This window comes from Drosophila navojoa, chromosome 4, assembly GCF_054131105.1.
Source record: "Drosophila navojoa isolate 15081-1374.11 chromosome 4, UAZ_NAV_1.0, whole genome shotgun sequence".
Taxonomy (NCBI): Eukaryota; Metazoa; Arthropoda; class Insecta; order Diptera; family Drosophilidae; genus Drosophila; species Drosophila navojoa.
Genome location: NC_142892.1, coordinates 16,135,515 through 16,153,978, shown reverse-complemented (window position 1 = coordinate 16,153,978; position 18,464 = coordinate 16,135,515). Strand labels below are relative to the sequence as shown.

The window sequence follows — 18,464 nt, the reverse complement described above, 5'->3', positions numbered from 1 at the left end:
CAACCTTCACTCATTATGCTGCTCATTCATTTTGATTGTTGTTGCTGTTATTGTTGTTGTTGTTGCGGCAAGTTTAAGCGCGCTGTTTGTAATTAATTTCCGTTTGTGTTTAGCCGCAACAAACTTTGGCGCAAAAACTTAAATAAACCGCAGCAGGAGAGACCCCAAAAGCCGCAATTCAACCAGCCCAAGCAACACAATACACACACACACACACAGACAGCAAATGCAATCATATAGAAAGAACAACGAGAAAATCTCGTTCAATAATCGGATCGAAGCGTTTCATACACTAACTAAAAAGGCATAATTAATAATGCTTATTTTTATATAAAATATTCAAATTCATGCATGTATAAATGTTGCATTACATACAATTTAAATACAACGAAATAACATAACATTTCTATGAATTTATAAGTGAATATCTAATTCCAATTCCAAGCATTTCAAGCCTCTCTCCATGTAATATTCAATACAACCACCGTGTGTTTAGCCAAGTTTCCCACCCAAGTCAGCACGTTCAATTGCCTCACTTGATCCTCGCCTTTATGTGTACTCATCTCTTTTAGTTACGCCAAACACACTTATTTAGCCCAACGACCCTTTTCGTCAATTTGTGGGTCGATATGGAAAAAAACACACACACACAAGCGATACACGGATAGTATGTACATTTTGTATGGCCAGCAAACTCGTTTCGGAACACGTTGTGCGGCGAGATGAAGGCCTCCGTGAGCGACACGCGCTGAGCCCAAACAGAGCTCAGCTCGCTGTGCCGTGGAGAGCGTCGAGCGTCGAGCATTGGCGGTTAGGGATTGTATACTATATCATATGAAAGGCACGGTCGATCTGGCCGACAGCCAACGTCGGCGTTGTCGATGTCGGCATTTGTTTCACTTGATTTGTAACATTAACATTAAAGCAAACTTTACAAAATGCCGACACAGACAACAGCGACGCCGCGGCGTCGGTTCAAGTCTTGGCTAAAATGCATGCAAGCGAAGCTCCTCTCACTTGCCAACTCTATATCTCTCTCTCTCACTCACTCAACTGCAATTCGTTGGGATATTTAATGGTACCCTTGGGGGAACGCCGACGTCGCAACATGGATGACGCGTGACGACGCGACGTCGACGTCGCTGTCGCCGTGAACTTCATACGCTGATAAGAACATTGACGCCAGCCACGGTGCGGCGCGTTGATGACGGCGAATTCGTCGTGTAACTGTTTTCCCATCGATTATCGGCGTTTAATTAAACCTGCCCCATTCCGCGGTGGGGCGATAATTGCTACCGGTATTTAGCAAGCGTCTCAGATAGCGCAGCAGGCAAAAAAATTATAGGAAAAAAAAAAAAAAAAAAAAAAACGAAATATGGTAAGAAATATACGAGGCAGATTTCTTTGGCTGATAGTAAAATATTTTTGTGTGCGCCTTTTGATTTTTGCCGGCCTCTGCGCCTGGCCAATTTGTGGTTGTAAATTATCAAGTGGGCCAAGCAAAAAGAAACGAGTGCCAAACAAACAAACAGAAACAACTGAAAAGCAACATAATAAAAAAAATCATAAAGGAAACACTTGATTCAAGTTTATTGTGAACAAATGCTCTATCAAAGTCTACAGTTTGATCGGATAGCCATTAAGTGATCAGTTTAATGATCGTTGGCTGATCAACTACTAACAAATGTTTTGGAAACATTGTCTAATAGAGGTAGAGGTAGACCTAATAGGAAAGAGGGGGATGACAAATTAGGAGAAATTTAATTTTAAAGTAATCTTTATATTTGTAGTTTATTCTTTTATTATTTCAATGTTCCCTTATGGTTCCCTATGTAAAAAGATTTTCTATTGATAATCATCACCAAATTTCTCCCACTGCGCTTTAGTCTGATTAAAGTTCATTGAAATTTCCTTATATTAACAGTAAACTCTCGTTTTATTCAAACTCTGATTTCGAATGGATTTGAATGGATCGCATAATAGAAATCAGAAATCATTGATACATAAAACGCAACCGAAAAAAGCATTTGAACAATTTAATCAATTTGAAATCAATTTAATCCGCATTTAAATCTTTTGCATAATATATTTTAAAAGCTGTATCATATATCGCAGCCATTTAGCGCTGATTAATCAGATACCGTCCGATATATGTGTAGCTGTAAATTAGCTCGATTTAATGGCCATATAAATAAGTCTTAAATATTTATAAAACGTGAGCAATGCAGCCAGCGCGATTGGCTCAATGTGTGCACAAAGCAAATGCCACCAGTTTTATATTGAATTTCATGTTAATTTTTTTGCGTCGCTTTTTTTTTTTGTTTTTAATCTGTTTTGTTTTATTACAACGATTTATAATATTTAACGAAATTATGCGCATTTTTGATGTGCACTATAAAAACCAAAGGTAAGCGCCACAAAGAGAGAAAAAATGAGATAAAAATAAAATGAAATGAAAAAAAAAAACACACGTTAATTAATTATGCAAATCCTCGCTTTTGAAAAGTAATCTACGGCATCTTGAGAAAGCTTTTTTTGTTTTTCACATTTGATAAGAAAATATGTTAATCAAAGCTTGCCCAATAGAAGATCTCTTTCTGTGTGCGTGTGTGTGTGTGTGTGTTTGTGTGTGCTTTGCCTTTAATTGCGCTGAGCGCTAAGATACATTACTCATACGCCACGTACGCCGCAACAGAAACTTTTTGATAGATAAGCCTCGAGCCGTGACGTTTATTTATCATACAAAATTCATGAGGCCGCTCAACATAAGCCCCAACGACTTCCCCATAGCCCCTGAGACGACGACGACCTGCAGCTATTAGGCAACGTGCGTGTTGCGACCGTCTAATGGTCTCGAGTGCTGGAGCGACGGCCGTATAGCCCATAGGCTCTCTGTTCATTTTCATTTGTTGGCTTTTCAGCATTTGCGTAATGTATAAATTCAATTCGATTCATTGGCCATGGCTAGAGATATAACAAACTACTTGACTGACGAACTGTAGTACATGTGCTATGTGATTCACTTGGTGAAGCCAAGGAAATGAAGATGTGAATATTGATTCATATTGATTCAAATCTAGCTAAAATGAAATTTTAAGGCAAATACTTGAATGAAGCAAGCGAAAATTGTTATAATAATATTATTCATTTAATAAATAGATACATATTTAAATGTAATTCTAATATAATGAACGAAACATGAAAGTTAATATATTTATATCCAATTAATTATTAATTTATTTACAATTCTTAATGATATACCATAAATGATCTAAGATTCACTCAACACACCAGTCTCTCTTTCTGTTCCTTTATAGAGCATCTTGCTTTGCTCTTGACTGTTCCCAATTTCCCATTCAGTTTGCGCCTATAAGTACATGCGATATGTATCTTTCAGAGTGGCTTAGGCCAAAGTTAATTTGCAAGGCGGCATGTTTCATATCGAAGGCAAAAAAAAAAAAGGAAAAAAAGAAGAAAAGAATGCTTTCAAGATGACTCAACAACAACAGAGAATCGAGTGGTTGTTGCTGCTGCTGTGGTCGAACCACTTGAGAGAAAAACATGTTCTTTTGGTTTATCTTGGCGCCACGATCGTTCGGCACCGGGCGCGGTATTTGCTCAAAAAACACAAAGGCGATAATTAAACGCAAAACAAAGCTAGCCGAGAACACAGACACACAGAGAGAGAGAGAGGGAGAGAGAGAGAGTGTGAAACAGAGAGGAAGAGAGCTGGAGTAAAAGAGATCGAGACCAGAGACTCGAAAGAGCAGAGCCAGACACATCAAGTGGTCGGCCTTTAATTAGAAGAGGTGTAGAGCCTAAGAAAAGCACACACACACACGCAGACACACACACACACAGTCAAAGATCTTGAGTCAAAGTTGGCTTTGCAAAGTGCACAAAAAATGACGACAGCTAATGAATGTCGGATGGAATCTGAATCCAACGAAGACTACGTGCAGCTATTTATTAGACAGATGATGTGCCAACAAGGCAAACTTTTCAAAATGACTACAAACAAAATAAAATAATAATAATAATAAAAGCCCGAAAAAAAGATATAAACTAAAGATAAAGCTTCATAATTGTGGCTGTGTGGCCAAGAAAAACCAAAGTTGTTGTTGCTGCTGCAGTTGCGCTGGCTGTGAGTCGACGACTAGAGTCTCTAGCCATATCTCGCATGTAAGTGTTAATGAAGTTAAGTGTTTCTGACGCGAACGGCCAACAAACAGCAACAACAACAACAATTAATGAGAAGTCGCATACCAAACAAAAACTAAAAAAAAAAATAATAAAATAACAACAAAAAACTTCAACGAGGGCGAAACGCACAAAAATGTTCGAGCCACATGATTAAGATCAACAATAGCAAAAAAAAGAAAAGAAAAACACAGGCAGAAGATGTATACATATATATATATCTATGTGTGTATGTCTCTCGCATAGGCCAAAGACCAGGCCAGCGCTTTTTATGTCTGGCAGTTAGCTCAAGGCAAACCAAACGCCAAGTCGTGCTGTCGAGCCCAAGCGAACTGCCAAAGTGAAACCGAAATCCAACTTAATTGAAAGCTCACAGATTTCCATGGAAAACGGCGACAGGTTAAGCTGAAAAACAAATACTCAAAGCAAATAGCACTTGACAAAGGCTAATTAGAAAAGGATAATCAGGCACTGAATAGCCAGAGACAGGCTTAGGCAGTTAGAAGAATGATCGTATGCGTAGTCTTAAGAGGTATGAGACCAGAGATATACAAAAATATATTCAAACATACCTACATATGTATGTGTAGAGTTAGGCAGGCAGACGAGCTGGGTTCAATTCACTCAGCTGTTGATTCTTCCCAAGAATGTTTATGCTTTATTTGCTCCTCTAAATGTTTCATTTCCATTTCATTTCATCGCATTTTAACTTGCAATTCGTTCAAGGTATAAAGAGCTTTACTATTTCAGCTTGAATAAAAAATAAACTAATAATAAAACTTATGTATATATAAATATTTATTTCCAATATATATTTATATATTGATTTATTTTATTTTCTATTTTAAAATAAATTATTTTTTATATATAATATATAAAACTTTAACAAACCATAAAATATAGAATAAAATAAAATAAAAAATACCAAAATAAATAAATAAAAATAAATAAAATAAAAAATAAAATAAATAACAAAAAAATAAACAAAGAAAATTAATGTGTACAAAAAAAAAAAATAAAATAAAAAAGTAAATAAATAAAATGACAAAATTTAAACAATGAAAAGAAAAATTTCACCTTCAGCTAAAATTATTATTTTTTTTTTTAAATAACAAAAATGTAAAACAAATTTAAAACATTCATAAAAAATGCAAAATTGTAAAATGTCAAAATTAATTACTATAAAATCCAAGACTCATTCTTCTGAAGTTTCATTCAATAAGTATCATATTTGTTTAATTATTATATATATATATTTTTTTTTTATATTTCAAACCAAAAAACTTAACTAATTAACTTAACTTAAACCTAGATAGCAGCAATTCAAATAAAAGCAAAAAGAAATAAAACTGTTTATGAAAGTCTATCTAAATGACTGACAACTGGTTAATCTTAACCTTCTAGCTGATATCTTAAATTGCATTTCATAATGCAGTCAGATAACCCAGAATTCCATATTCTCCATTGTGTGTGTGTGTGTGTTGAAAGCGAACCAGGTCAGCCGCTGCTCGGCTAAACAATGAAGTCTACTTGGTCGACTCCATGGCAAATCTCACTGGCACTTGGCGGGCAACAAAGCAAGCCGAACAACTCATTTTGCAGAGCACTTTGGCTAATTGTCTTCAATTGTCGTGGCGAGACGAGGCAAGTCGAGTCGAGTCGAGTCGCGTCAAGTTGAATTGTGGAAATGACAAAGCAACTAGCTGGGGTAGCTAGGGACTCCTTTTGCATAATGCTTATGCAATTAAAAAGCGTGTCCTGGTGCAGAGTGAAAAATGAAAAATAAAAAATAAAAATGAGAAATTGGGTCAGCTTAGCGAGAGCTGCAGTAAAAAATGAAAATCGTGTGCTACTTAATTAATTAAAAGGGCTAACAAAAGGATGGCAGCAAAAGTAAAGCAGAAAGCAGAGCTGGGCTTAAGTTTTTGGTATACACGGCTTATGCGGCGTATGAGTAATGAAATGGCCAGAGAGAGAGAGAGAGAGAGAGGAGAGGGAGTAGGAGGGGTAGCTAAGGGAGCTGAAGAGAACTTCGGCCAGCTGTGGCATTTTCAATTAACTAAAAATATACTCAACAGAGATGACGACGCCACAGAGACTACAACACTTCACAGTTGACGACGTCATTAATTAGGAATGCTCGAGAGGCGGCGCAGTCGCCTTTCAAGTGTTTTGTCTGGCGCTTTGTGTTGGCGTTGAGGCATAAAAGTTTATTTTATTTCTTATTTCATTTCATTTCATTTTTTTCTGCCTCTTTTGTTGTCGCGTAATGCGTTTTTGTGCAAATTGCAAATTGCAAATAAATTGCAAGCAGCCGCAGCAGACAAAGTGAAAGGCGCAAAGTGCCGCCAAAAGAAGTACGGCAAATGCCGAGGAAGGGGAGGGGGATGAGTGGGGCAGCAACAATATAGCTGGCAGCGACATCAATTTCATGCCACTTTGCATTTTAATTAAAATGGCATCTATAACTCACACTCTGTCCCACACTCTTGCTCTAATTCTTACAGTTCAGGAATGCACCACAGACTCGGAGGAGCTGATGTACCATCAGGTGCGCGCCTCATCCTCATGCAGTGCGCCGCCTGATTTGTTGCTGGTCAGCGAACGTGACAATAATATACAACTTCGATCGCCTGTGGTTAATATAATCACCACGCCCCCGGGCAATGCATCAAACGTCGCCGTCGCAGTGAAGCAGCATCAGCAGCAGCAGCAGCAGCAGCCACTCCTGCAGCATCAACAGCATCAGCAGCAGCAACATCATCATCATGTGACCCGGCAGCAGCAGGAGATGAGCAGCAGTGGCAGCCATAGCAAACACTTGCGCATCAGCAGCGCCAATGGCAAGCATAACAAGTATGTAAATATGCCACAACAGCTGGAGGAGGATGTGGTCGATGCAGCCGCAGCAGCAGCAGCAGCAGCAGCAATGCCCCTGCCACATGCAACACATCCGCAATATTCGCGACATTTGCATCATCACAGCAAGGAGGAGCGCATACGCTTGGAGGTGAGTTCGAAGATAGTTTGATTGAGAAATTCCCAATGGAAATTCCACTTGAAATGAATTTTTATAAATATCAAAGGGTTTTCGAGTAAAAATATGCATAAATCAAAATTTGAGAATTAGTTAAATCAAATTAAATATATATAAAAATATATATATATTTTAATATATAAATATATAAAATAAAATAAATATATATTGTATTTAAAAAAATCATATATTTATTTTATTTATTTTTTTTAAATATATATATACTTTTTAATTTAGCAAAAGCAGAAGAAAACTTTTAAATAATTTAATTAAAAAAAAAAAAAACTTATTAATGGTTATGTTATTTATAAATTAATATTTAAACTAATATTTTTTATGGAAGCGTTGTATATTATTAAGAAATATATAAGACAATATTTAAAATTGTTTAATTTAAATAGTTAACTCACAGTTAGTTTTCACGCATTTCAAGCACATGTAACGAAATTTGCATATCGTTGGCAATGTTTCTAAGCTCAAGCGTTGGCAACGCGAAATGTCTCTCAGCTTACATCTTGTCACAGTCAAGGAAACGAACTGGAAATGAAACATGCAAACATAAGAGAATTCAAATGTTTGGCTTTACCAATCGCTGAGTGAACTTAAGAAGTACTTTATATATAATTTTAATAGATGTACCATATATTTATTTTCCATTTACGCCAGATTTTAGTGCAGCTAATAATTTACAGCTTTCATGCTGCTTACAAAACTAGCAAGTCCCATAAAACAAACAATTTTATGCGCAAAACACTCATTTCGTACGTAAATGGAGCTTCAATTTCAAATGCCAATTATTAAAACCGAAAGTTTATCTATGCATAGTTCAATCTACAACATGCACAGCAAATAGAATTTCGATTTGCCTAGGCTTTACCGATTTGCGATTGCCATTGTTGAATGAAAAGCATATAAATTAAATTATGTTTGGATTTCCATTCTCTAATGGACCCTTACTTACTTATTTTTCCTTAGCTGCTGGTCAAGTTTAATCAACTGGATTTTGGTTGCCATATTTCACAGTGCCCACTGTGCCCAACGCATAAACTCAACTTTTAAATGTGTTTTTAATTAAATTTCCATTGCTTTCCTATACAAACAACAAACAACAACAGCAATTGCATTAGGCCGTGGCTTTTACCATTAACACAATGTTGCTGGCAATTTTCAATTACCACCCACTGTAACAGGCATTCCCCTGTCTGTGGCCAAAAAAATATCAAAACATTAAAATTCAATAAAACCCATTAAAAGCGCAGAAAATACAAAAAAAAAGAAGAAACAAACACATACACGAGCAAAACAAAAACAAAATGCAAAAACAAAAACAAAACACAGGCAGCAAACTCAAAGCGAAAGCACTTAAAGGCAATTAAAAATCTTCAAGCCAAGTAGCTAGAAATTATATTTATTTCTCGCTCTCGCCGCCGTCGCCGTCGCCGCGCCGCTCTCAATTTCAAGTGGAAGTTGTTGGGTGGAGGGTGGAGGGAGAACGAGTAAAAGAGAGTGAGAGAGCAGAGCGGGGAGCCTGGTGGTTGTCTTTGCCCAGCACTTTATCAATGGCAATGGCAAATGCGGAACGATGGAAGAGTGGGAGAGGGAGAGGCTGGCCGGCGGCACGTAGTCACAGTCGCTGTTGGTTCTGTTTCGGTTACATTTTGTTTCATTTCGTTTCGTTTTTTTATGTTTTTGTTTTTGTTTTGATTCCCGCTGCAGTTGGTGGCGCAGCGTGCGAGAAATTAAATATTTAGTGAAATTATGGCCACAATTTTCAAGTCTATTTGCAGACATTTTATGCCTTTTTGCTGTTGTTGCTGTGGTAATTGTTCTGCGTGTTTTTGCGGCACACACACACACACAAGCACACATACATCGATGTATGCTCCAGCTGTGGCAGCAAAAAGTGCTGCATACTTTTTGGCTGGCGCTTTAAATTGCATTTTACTCGTGTCGTGCGTTGGGGCAACTGCTGCAGCGAGAAAGAGAGAGAGAGAGAGAGATTTTAGTTTGCTTTTCTTATTTCACTTGATTATATATGTATGTTGACTCTTTAAACAAGTTAAGTATTGCACTCTATTAGCATTTTTAGCACTCGCTCAGCTGGCAATATTTGCGCATAGCTTCAAAGTTATGGCGCTTGGAAAAGTTTTGGGAAAGTGCAGAGCTAAAGCAGCTCTTATAAATCGAGAAAACGCTTTCAACACGAATCTTTTAGGAGAGTTTTATGTTTGGGCAACTAAAAGGATTTGATTTAACTTAAAGCTCAAGCAAATATTCATTAAAAATATCTTTATTCATATCAATCTATTGTTCTCTTTCCCGTTCTATTTTTTTTTTTTGCTGCGTAATAGGAATTCACCTGCGACGTATCCGTGGAGGGTGGTAAATCGTCGCAGCCACTGCAATTTTCATTCACATTCTACGATCTGGATGGGCATCATGGCAAAATAACAAAGGACGACATTGTGGGCATTGTGTATACCATATACGAGTCCATTGGCAAGTCCGTGGTGGTGCCGCACTGTGGCAGCAAGACAATTAACGTGCGCCTCACCGTCAGTCCGGAAGGCAAATCGAAAACGCAGGCAGCTGCCGCAGCCGCCGCCGCCGCCGCTGCTGCGGCCTCCACTTGCCACAACAACAACAATAGCAACACGAACAACAACAACAGCAGCAGTAGCAGCAAACTGAAGAAGCTGCCCACGGGTCTGGCGGCCATGTCGAAAACAGCGGCAGGAATGGCAGGAGCGAATGGCGTGGCACTAACGACATCCGGCGGCGCACGCCGCCAGCATCGTCATCGACCACGCAAACTGATTAAGTCCGATGACGAGGACGATGACAGCAATAGCGACAAGGAGAAGGAGCTGGCGGCAGCTGCGCTCGAGCAGCACCAGCCCAGTGGCAGTGGCAGCGGCAAGCCGTCAAAGTCCAGATACCAGAGGAACAATACTAAATTGGAGCCATGCTGCAGCGGACAGGCACAGTCGCAGTCACAGTCACAATCGCAGTCACAGTCACAGTCTCTGTCGCAGTCGCAGTCGCAGTCGGAGCAGCACACGCCGGACAATGGGCACAACAATACCTGCGAGAATATGCTGAATCTCAAATGCTGCAGCATTGCCAACAAGGAAGCAGCCGTCGATGTCCTCGACCACTGTCCACAGCGGGCACAGCGACACCAGCACCACAGCAACAGCAACAGCCACCACAGCCATAGCCACAGTCAGGATGTCTACATGAAGCAGGCCACACAGCGCGTCAAAATGTTGCGAAAAGCGCGAAAACAAAAGGTAAGCGATAGTTCGGCAATTGCAAATGCATTTAGCTGTAAGCCAGATATAAAAGTAGGTTAATCAACAGGTGCTCCCAAGCAATAAAATAAATAAGAATTATGTAAAATATACATATGTGCCGAGAAAGAGAGAGAGAGATTCAGAGAGAGAGTGAGATTCAGAGAGAGAGAGAGAGCGAGAAAGGTAGGGAGAGATTGAGAGAGAGAGAGAGAGAGCGAGAAAGAGAGAGACAGAGAAAGATGATGAGAAAGACAGATAGGGATAGTTGAAGAGAAATGGATATAGAGACAGAGAGAGTTGAAAAGGAATGCAGATAGCGAGAGACAGAGAGAGAGAGAGAGAGAGAGTTGAAAAGAAATATAGATAGACAGACTTGAAGTGAAATAGAGACAGAGAGAGCAAGAGAGAGCTCAAGATAAATAAAAATAGAGGCAGAGAGCTGAAGAGGAATAGAGAGAGAAATATATAAAAGAGAGAGAGAGAGATAGAGAGTTGGAGAGAAAGACAAAGAGATAAGGAATGGAAGATGGGCGTATATAGACAGAGAGATATATACAGGAAAGCACCAAAAATTAGAGAGTTAAAGACACAAAACGAGTAATAAGTATAGGGAGCAAGAAAGAACGAAAGAGAGAAAGAGAGACAGAGTAAGATGGAATGTGTTTGACAGATTGATTGACAGAGATATAGAGATAAATAAAGAAAAGGAGAGCGATACATTTATGCAGTTCCAATAGTAATATTACTCACAATATTTCTTTATTATATATTTTATTTCGTAAACTATTTAATAAATTATACAGTATTCGCATATACATAGATAATTTGGCCTATAAAATAGTCAGAAAACTTTTCGGCCGAGCAACAAAGCTAGCCGAAAGCCATTTAAGGTTGCTCTTCAGTTGAATTCATTTTAAACTTAATCATTTGCATTATTTTAAGTATATGATTTGATTTGCTTGATTATAATTTGTTTGTACTTTGTTCTTTTCGTTTTTGGTTGACTCGCTCATTACCTCGCATCACTTCGCTACTCGTGTAAACGCGCCATCCCAGTATCAGGATCACTGCCTTGAAACGCGTCAGCGCAGCCTCTCCGTGGGCAACGACACCTGCTGGCAGAATCGCCATCTGCAGCCGCAGTCGCAGTCGCAGTCGCAGTCGCAGCAGCCGCAGCAGCAAGTGAGCGGCCAGGCACAGAAGAGCGGCTCTTCGTCGCCGCCGTTGGGCGAGGTGATGCTCGATGGTGTGCAATTGCGTCAGCCACGCCCTCAGTCGCTGCTCGCCCAACAGCAGCGCAAGTCGGCCGAGTGCTGGAAATCGGCGCTAAATCGCAACGATTTGATTAGCATCATCAGGGAGAGCATGGAAAAGAATCGCTTGTGTTTTCAGCTAAATGGGTAAGAGAAAGTGAGGCTCAAGCTAGATCATATGTAAATGCAAAACTCTAGAAGCTAAGATTCAGAAAATACTGAATAAATACTGAAGCATAAAAGTACTACAGAAGAAATTGCAGACTTCAAAAAAAAAAAAAAACAAAAAGGAAAGGAAAGTAGAGATTATACAAACAATAAGGAAAGAAATGCTATGGATTGGAATATTGCCTAAAGAAAGCCTAAGCAATAAGAAATTAAAAAATAAATAAAAATAAATAAATAAAATAAAAATAAATAAATTAAAAATAAAAAAAATAAATAAAAAAATTAAAAATAAATAAAATAATAAATAGTAACAAATAAAAAATAAATAAAATTAAAAATATATAAACAAATAAAATAAAAATAAATAACTAAATAAAATAAATAAATAATAAATAAAATTAAAAAATATATATATTAAATTAAAAAATATATAAACAAAGTAAGTAAAAAGAAATAAATAAAATTAAAAAAATAAATAAATACAACTGAAAAATAAATTAAAAAATATATAAAAAAGACTTAAATTGAATGTAAAGAAATAATAAAAATTATTATATTATATAAGGGTGGGGCAGATAGAATTCGAATGGTGGATATAATATTTGGTTGTGCTAGAAGCTCGTTAGTTGGGTGTTTCACAAAGATCTAAGCATAAAGTTAGCTGCTTTAATAATAGAAGTGAATTTACTTTAATCAAGGAAGATGTAAACACACTAAAAGCGACGATTTTATTTTTTTAATTACATTAAATTACTTGAATTTATTATATTTAATTTCTTCATTTATATATAACTTAACTTTGATAAAATTTTCCTAAAAAAAACAATGTAAAATTGTCAAGAAATAATTACAATTCGCTAAAAGTCAACGACTTTTGGCCGTAAAAAGGCTAAAATAGTAGCTAACAATAGTAGCTAACAGAAAAACTTCAGCTTGAATGCCAACGCTAATCCAATTGCTTTTCCCCTTTTCTTCTTAATCTTTTAGAAAACCCCAAGCCAATGTGAGTCCCATACGGCAACCGGCAGCACAACAACAACAACAACAACAACAGCAACAGCAACGCCAACGCTGCAATACCGGATCGAAAATCCCGACACTAATTGCGAACCACAGTCCGCAGTCCGGTCCATCGCCGCTCAGCTGCAGTCCGCCCACACAGTCGCCGGTGCCGCATCATATAGAGGGCGGGCACGATACGGCCAACAGCAGTGTCTATCATCCGCAGCCGCATATACCCATCTACCATCAGCAGCTGGCCATTAATCCGGCCGTGGTGGCGGCGCAGCACAGTCACAACAGCGCCCACAACAAGCTGAATCTGTGTGGCTACGATTCGTTTCTGCATGCCACCATTTGTGGCGGCGGCGCCGCCCACTCGCCACCAGCCACGCCCAGCAATGTGGCCACCGTGCAGCCCATACCGAAGAAGAGCAGCAAACAGCAGCAACATCAGCAGCAACAGCAACAGCAGCAGCAGCAGCGCAGCAGCAAGGATTACAAAAACTATGGCAATCTAATCTATGCTAAGCTCAGCGAGCAGCTGCAGCAAAAGGAGCGCGAGCAGCGACGCCAGCAGCGACACAAACAGCAACACCAACAGCAGCAGCAATTACAGCTACATTCAAAGTCATCAGCCATAAGAGAAACGACACGTCCCATGGCCACCTCCAGCTCCAGTTCGGCTGGCTCCAAGATCTATGGCGATGCGCTCGAGTGTGCCCATTTGCTGGCCAGCGAGGAGGAGGAGCCCGCCAGTCCCATGCTGACGAGCACGCCCAGCAAGGTGGTCTCCACGGACACGCTGATCGACCTGAACGACGAGGTGGGCGAGGCGGTGGCCGAGGCTGTCACGGCCAAGGATCTGGAGGAGCCGTCCGCGCAGCTGGCGGCAGATGTTGATCTGGACACGAGTGCGTCCAGCTCCATGATACATCGCTATGTGCACGAGCACATCCATCATCACTATCATCACTTCAAGGAACAGAACGATATCTAATCCAATGTTGCTTAACTCGCCGCGAATTTTTTTAAATTTCCCTTTTTTTTTTCGTTTAATTTTTAATGTAGCGCAATTTGTAATTTATTGATATTATTTGTACGATGAAGTTACATTATATATAACGTATATATAGTATATCTAGTTATAGCTATATAGACAGAAAACTGAATCTGAATTCCGAGTCCTTGAATGTAGAATTCTCTCGCTCTCTCCCTCTATTTCTCTCTAGCTAAAGTTTAAGATATTTGCGCCTTTGCCTTAGCAGCAGCATTTAGTAGCCATCGATTGCTTCGCTTATGCACACACAGCCTAGCAACATATCATTGCTGTACTATAAACAACAACAACAACAATAACAACTAAACAACAACCACAACATATGAATTAAACAAATGCAACAAACACAACTAATTAATTGTTTAGAGCAAATTATTGAAATATGAATATTGAAATGAAAAAGAAACTACATACATATATTTGTTGTCTATATTATATGAAAGGAAAATGTTTTATTGCGCCCGCTTTTAAGTGTATAGAGTGCTAAAAATTGTCTATAGCTATTATCATTATCATTATCATTATCATTAACATTATTATGATTATCAATTATTATTAATATTAATTTGTAAAACCAATCAACCAACAAGACACAAGACATCAATGCAATCACAACAACAACAACAACAACAACAAATTACCATAAATGATAGTTCAATTAATGTTTATCATAATTATAATTAATTTTAATTTCCTTTGATTAATCCGACTTCGTTTCATCCATCAACAAACAACAACAAACAAAAAAGCACAACAACAACAACAACAACAATGCATTTAACTCTTATTTAAATAATAAAAAAAGACTGATTTCCAATTAAACAATACATTAATTAACTGCGTATAAATATATAAATATAAATATATATATAAAAATATGTATGTTTGCATATATATATATATATATATATAAAGGCATATTTATATATATGTGCATATATGCATATAGAGAATTTATGAGAAATACTAAATAAATTATTGAATTGCTAAAATTTAAATGCAACAATTGAAGTTTTTATTGAAATGGAATATGGAATACAAGTATATTAGGGTGGCTCAAAATTAAGAGGTAATCAAATCATTTAACACACATTTAACTATTTTATACTCCAGCTATTCACTCTTTAATGAGGAATTATGCTCAACTCCAAGCTGAGTTACTTTAGGTAGATCGATCTGGTAGGGGAAAATATGTATAATACTTATATGCTCTCAGCTGGATCGTAACTCTGTGCGGAATGTTCAACTGCATTTCTTATTGTTCCACTCTCTTGGGTTGCCTCTCACCTTGCAATCGAGCATGGCTCAGCCTTAGCCCTCAAGTTGGAGTTGGAGTTCTATGCGATATAAGTGCGTGCTGTACTTAGGAGTTTCTATCACCATTTCAGGTCTCTCTTCGAACATCAAACATGTGTTGGCTCATTTGCTGTATAATGGCCTCTTCTTTGACTCTATCCATAGTTTCGGCTAAATTTTTAATAAATTAAATTCCATTTTGTATTATAATTAGAGCTAATCACAGTCAATTTATGGATGCCAGATAGAGTGTTAATAAATGCTTTTTTTTTCTTAAGAACTAAATATAATCACGTCTAAAGAATTGGATCGAAATGGAATAGAATTTCGCAGTTGATAAGTAAATTGTGCAGAAACTATTTTTTATGGCAATTTCAGAAATATTTTTTAATCAAATTTAGAAGATATTTTCTATAGACAAAAATCAGTATTATACATTTGGGGCATATTTTATAGAAATTCAGGAGACATTTTCTGCAGACGACAATTTATTTTACTATTTCTGTTCAGTCCGACTTCGAGCAAATGTTTTTCGTATAATTATCGTACAATTATAATTAGCTTTATGTTGGTGAACATCTTATTCTATGTTTATAGCTTTATTAAAACAACATGTTTTAAATAGCTAATAATACAGTAAAACAAATAGAGCAATTATATTAGAGAAAGAGAGCATAACTGAGAGATAATGAAGCGGAAGAGTCGAAAAGAGAGAGAGGGAAAGAGAGAGAGTGTGTGTGGATATGTATTTCGACACACAAATTGTGTATTGTTCGAGTCGGTCGGGGTCTTAAAATAAATCGTCGTGTGCCAAGTGACAAGAGATGAAGATCAAGATTGAGATCGCGCGGATGCGCCAGAGACACAAAAGAAATTTTTTGTTTGTTTCAGTGAATTTTCAAACGTCGAACGTTACGCAAACAGGCGGAGAGAAGATATCGGTGTTCAGCTGGGGCCAGGATTGGGATCAGGAGATGACAACGCCAACGAAGTGTGCCTACTGCCAGGCACATGCCACACAGCTGTGCGCGGCCTGCCGCAACGTGGTCTACTGCAGCCGGGAGCATCAGAAGGAGCATTGGAAGCGAGGCCACAAATCGGAGTGCAAGTGCTACGAGCTGGCCAGCAATGAGCTGCTGGGCAGGCATCTGCGTGCCACGCGCGACATCAGGATGGGCGAGCTGATCATGCGCGAGGCGCCGCTGGTGCTGGGCCCAAAGGTGGCCTCGATGCCCATCTGCCTGGGCTGCCACAGGAATCTGTTGCCGCCGCAGAAGCCGGCCCGCAACTACTACAAATGCAGCGCCTGCAGCTGGCCGCTGTGCGGGCCGGAGTGCGAGAAGTCCGCATTCCATGTGGACGAATGTCGTTTGATGGCGGCCAGCAAGTTTCAGTCGAAGATCAACTACAATCCGGGGCAGCCGGTGGGCAAGGAGTCGGCGTATTGTGTGATCATGCTGCTGCGCTGCATGCAACTGAAGCAGTCGAAGCCAGCGGCATTCGCCCGCCTGTGCGAGCTCGAGGATCACCTGAAGGAGCGTCTGGAGACGCCGCTGTATCAGGTGCTGCGCGCCAATCTAATCTCCTTCATCAAGACGGTGCTGGGGCTGCGCGAGTGGCCGGACCTGGACATCCTGCGCATCGCTGCCATACTGGACACGAACGCCTTCGAGGTGCGGCAGGCGGGCGATCGCATCAAGGTGCGCGGCCTGTTCCCAGGTGGCGCCATGTTCTCGCACGACTGTGTGCCCAATATGCGGCATCGCTTCGACGACGACATGAACATCGTGTTCCTGGCCAAACGCCCGATTGCCAAGGGCGAAATCCTCAGCATCTCCTACACGCAACAGCTGCGCAGCACCATCCAAAGGCGGCTGCACCTGAAGCAGGTGAAGTGCTTTGAGTGCGCCTGTGCGCGCTGTGCAGATCCCACCGAGCTGGGCACCTATGCAGGCGCACATATGTGTGCCAAGTGTAAAGTGGGAAAGGTAATTCTAACTGGAATTCAGCTATATATTATATTTATTTATATTTAGTTCATAAATTTATACATTTATTTGATTATTTATTTATTATTTATTTATGTATTATTATTTATTATTTATTTATTTTATTTTTTAATTTACTTACTTATTTATTGGAATTCAGTTATATTTGATACTTGATTTTTTATACATTACTTTACATTAATTTATGTTTTTATTTATTTATTTAATTATTTATTATTTTTAATTTTATTTTTTAAATTATCTATTTATTATATTTTTAATATATTATTTATTTATTTATTCTTATTTACTTAATTATTAATTATTTCATTGATTTCTTTATTCATATGTTTATTGATTTAATAATTCATATTATTTTAATTTTTATTTATTTATTTAGTTCATCTCAATGGATCCACTGCAAAATGCCGCCAACTGGCGGTGCGAGGTTTGCAATGTGATAAGATCCGCGAAGGAATACTTGATAAACGATGCGAAAATAGAGGCAGAGCTGGAATCGCTGGACAAGACAACGCCGCAGAGCTTCGAGGATTTCCTCTATCGCCATCGCGTGGAGCTGCATGAGACGAATACGCATATTCTGCAAGCGAAATATGCCCTGACGCAGATCTATGGCAATGTAAAAGGCTTTGGCATGGACGGTAAGACTAAATTACCTACACTAAGAAACATATAAATATCCTATAATCTAACATCAATGCCTATAGAGCTCAGTGACGCCTCGCTCAAGCGGAAAGTGGAGCTCTGCGAGGAGCTATTGGAGATTTCGAATCTGTTTGATAGCGGCTGGAGCATCTTTCGAGGTAACTTGCTGATTGCCCTGGAGGAGGCGACTGTGGCGCAGGCTATGCGCTTGGATGAGGCCAGTGAATGCGAGGCGAAGCTGAAGAAAGCCGCCGAAATTTTGGAGGAAATCACAAATATTATGAAACACGAGCCGGAGATGCAACAGTTGCTAACAGAAAGAAAACAAATATTAGATGCGGCACTGGAGCGATTTACAAACAATGCTTAACAACTGTAAAACTTTATTCATCATTCAACGTGTTAATAAAATATCATTTTCAACTATTCGCTTCATAAAGAAACTTTGGCGGTTCTCGCGTTTGAATATTTGCAATAGTTGGCAACGCGTGAACGACGCCC

At 38.8% G+C, this 18,464-nt stretch overlaps 2 protein-coding genes across 2 annotated transcripts in view; both read left to right on the top strand.

Moving 5' to 3' along the window:
• The window catches only part of nkd (NKD inhibitor of WNT signaling pathway naked cuticle), a 49,330-nt gene extending 34,548 nt beyond the window's left edge, over positions 1–14,782 (top strand). The window contains exons 2-5 of the mRNA XM_089259022.1: positions 6,708–7,210; positions 9,589–10,530; positions 11,590–11,933; positions 12,942–14,782. Coding sequence (XP_089115148.1) covers positions 6,708–7,210; positions 9,589–10,530; positions 11,590–11,933; positions 12,942–13,953 — 2,801 coding nt within the window. The 3' untranslated portion in view covers positions 13,954–14,782. The remainder of the gene's footprint in view (positions 1–6,707; positions 7,211–9,588; positions 10,531–11,589; positions 11,934–12,941) is intronic.
• Positions 14,783–16,014: 1,232 nt separating this feature from the next.
• SmydA-2 (SET and MYND domain containing, arthropod-specific, member 2) lies at positions 16,015–18,391 on the top strand. The gene is made up of 3 exons (XM_030388239.2): positions 16,015–17,297; positions 17,698–17,959; positions 18,026–18,391. Exons 1-3 carry the CDS (start codon positions 16,134–16,136, stop codon positions 18,331–18,333), a joined length of 1,734 nt encoding a protein of 577 aa, XP_030244099.2. The 5' UTR covers positions 16,015–16,133; the 3' UTR covers positions 18,334–18,391.
• The last annotated feature ends 73 nt before the right edge of the window (positions 18,392–18,464 follow it).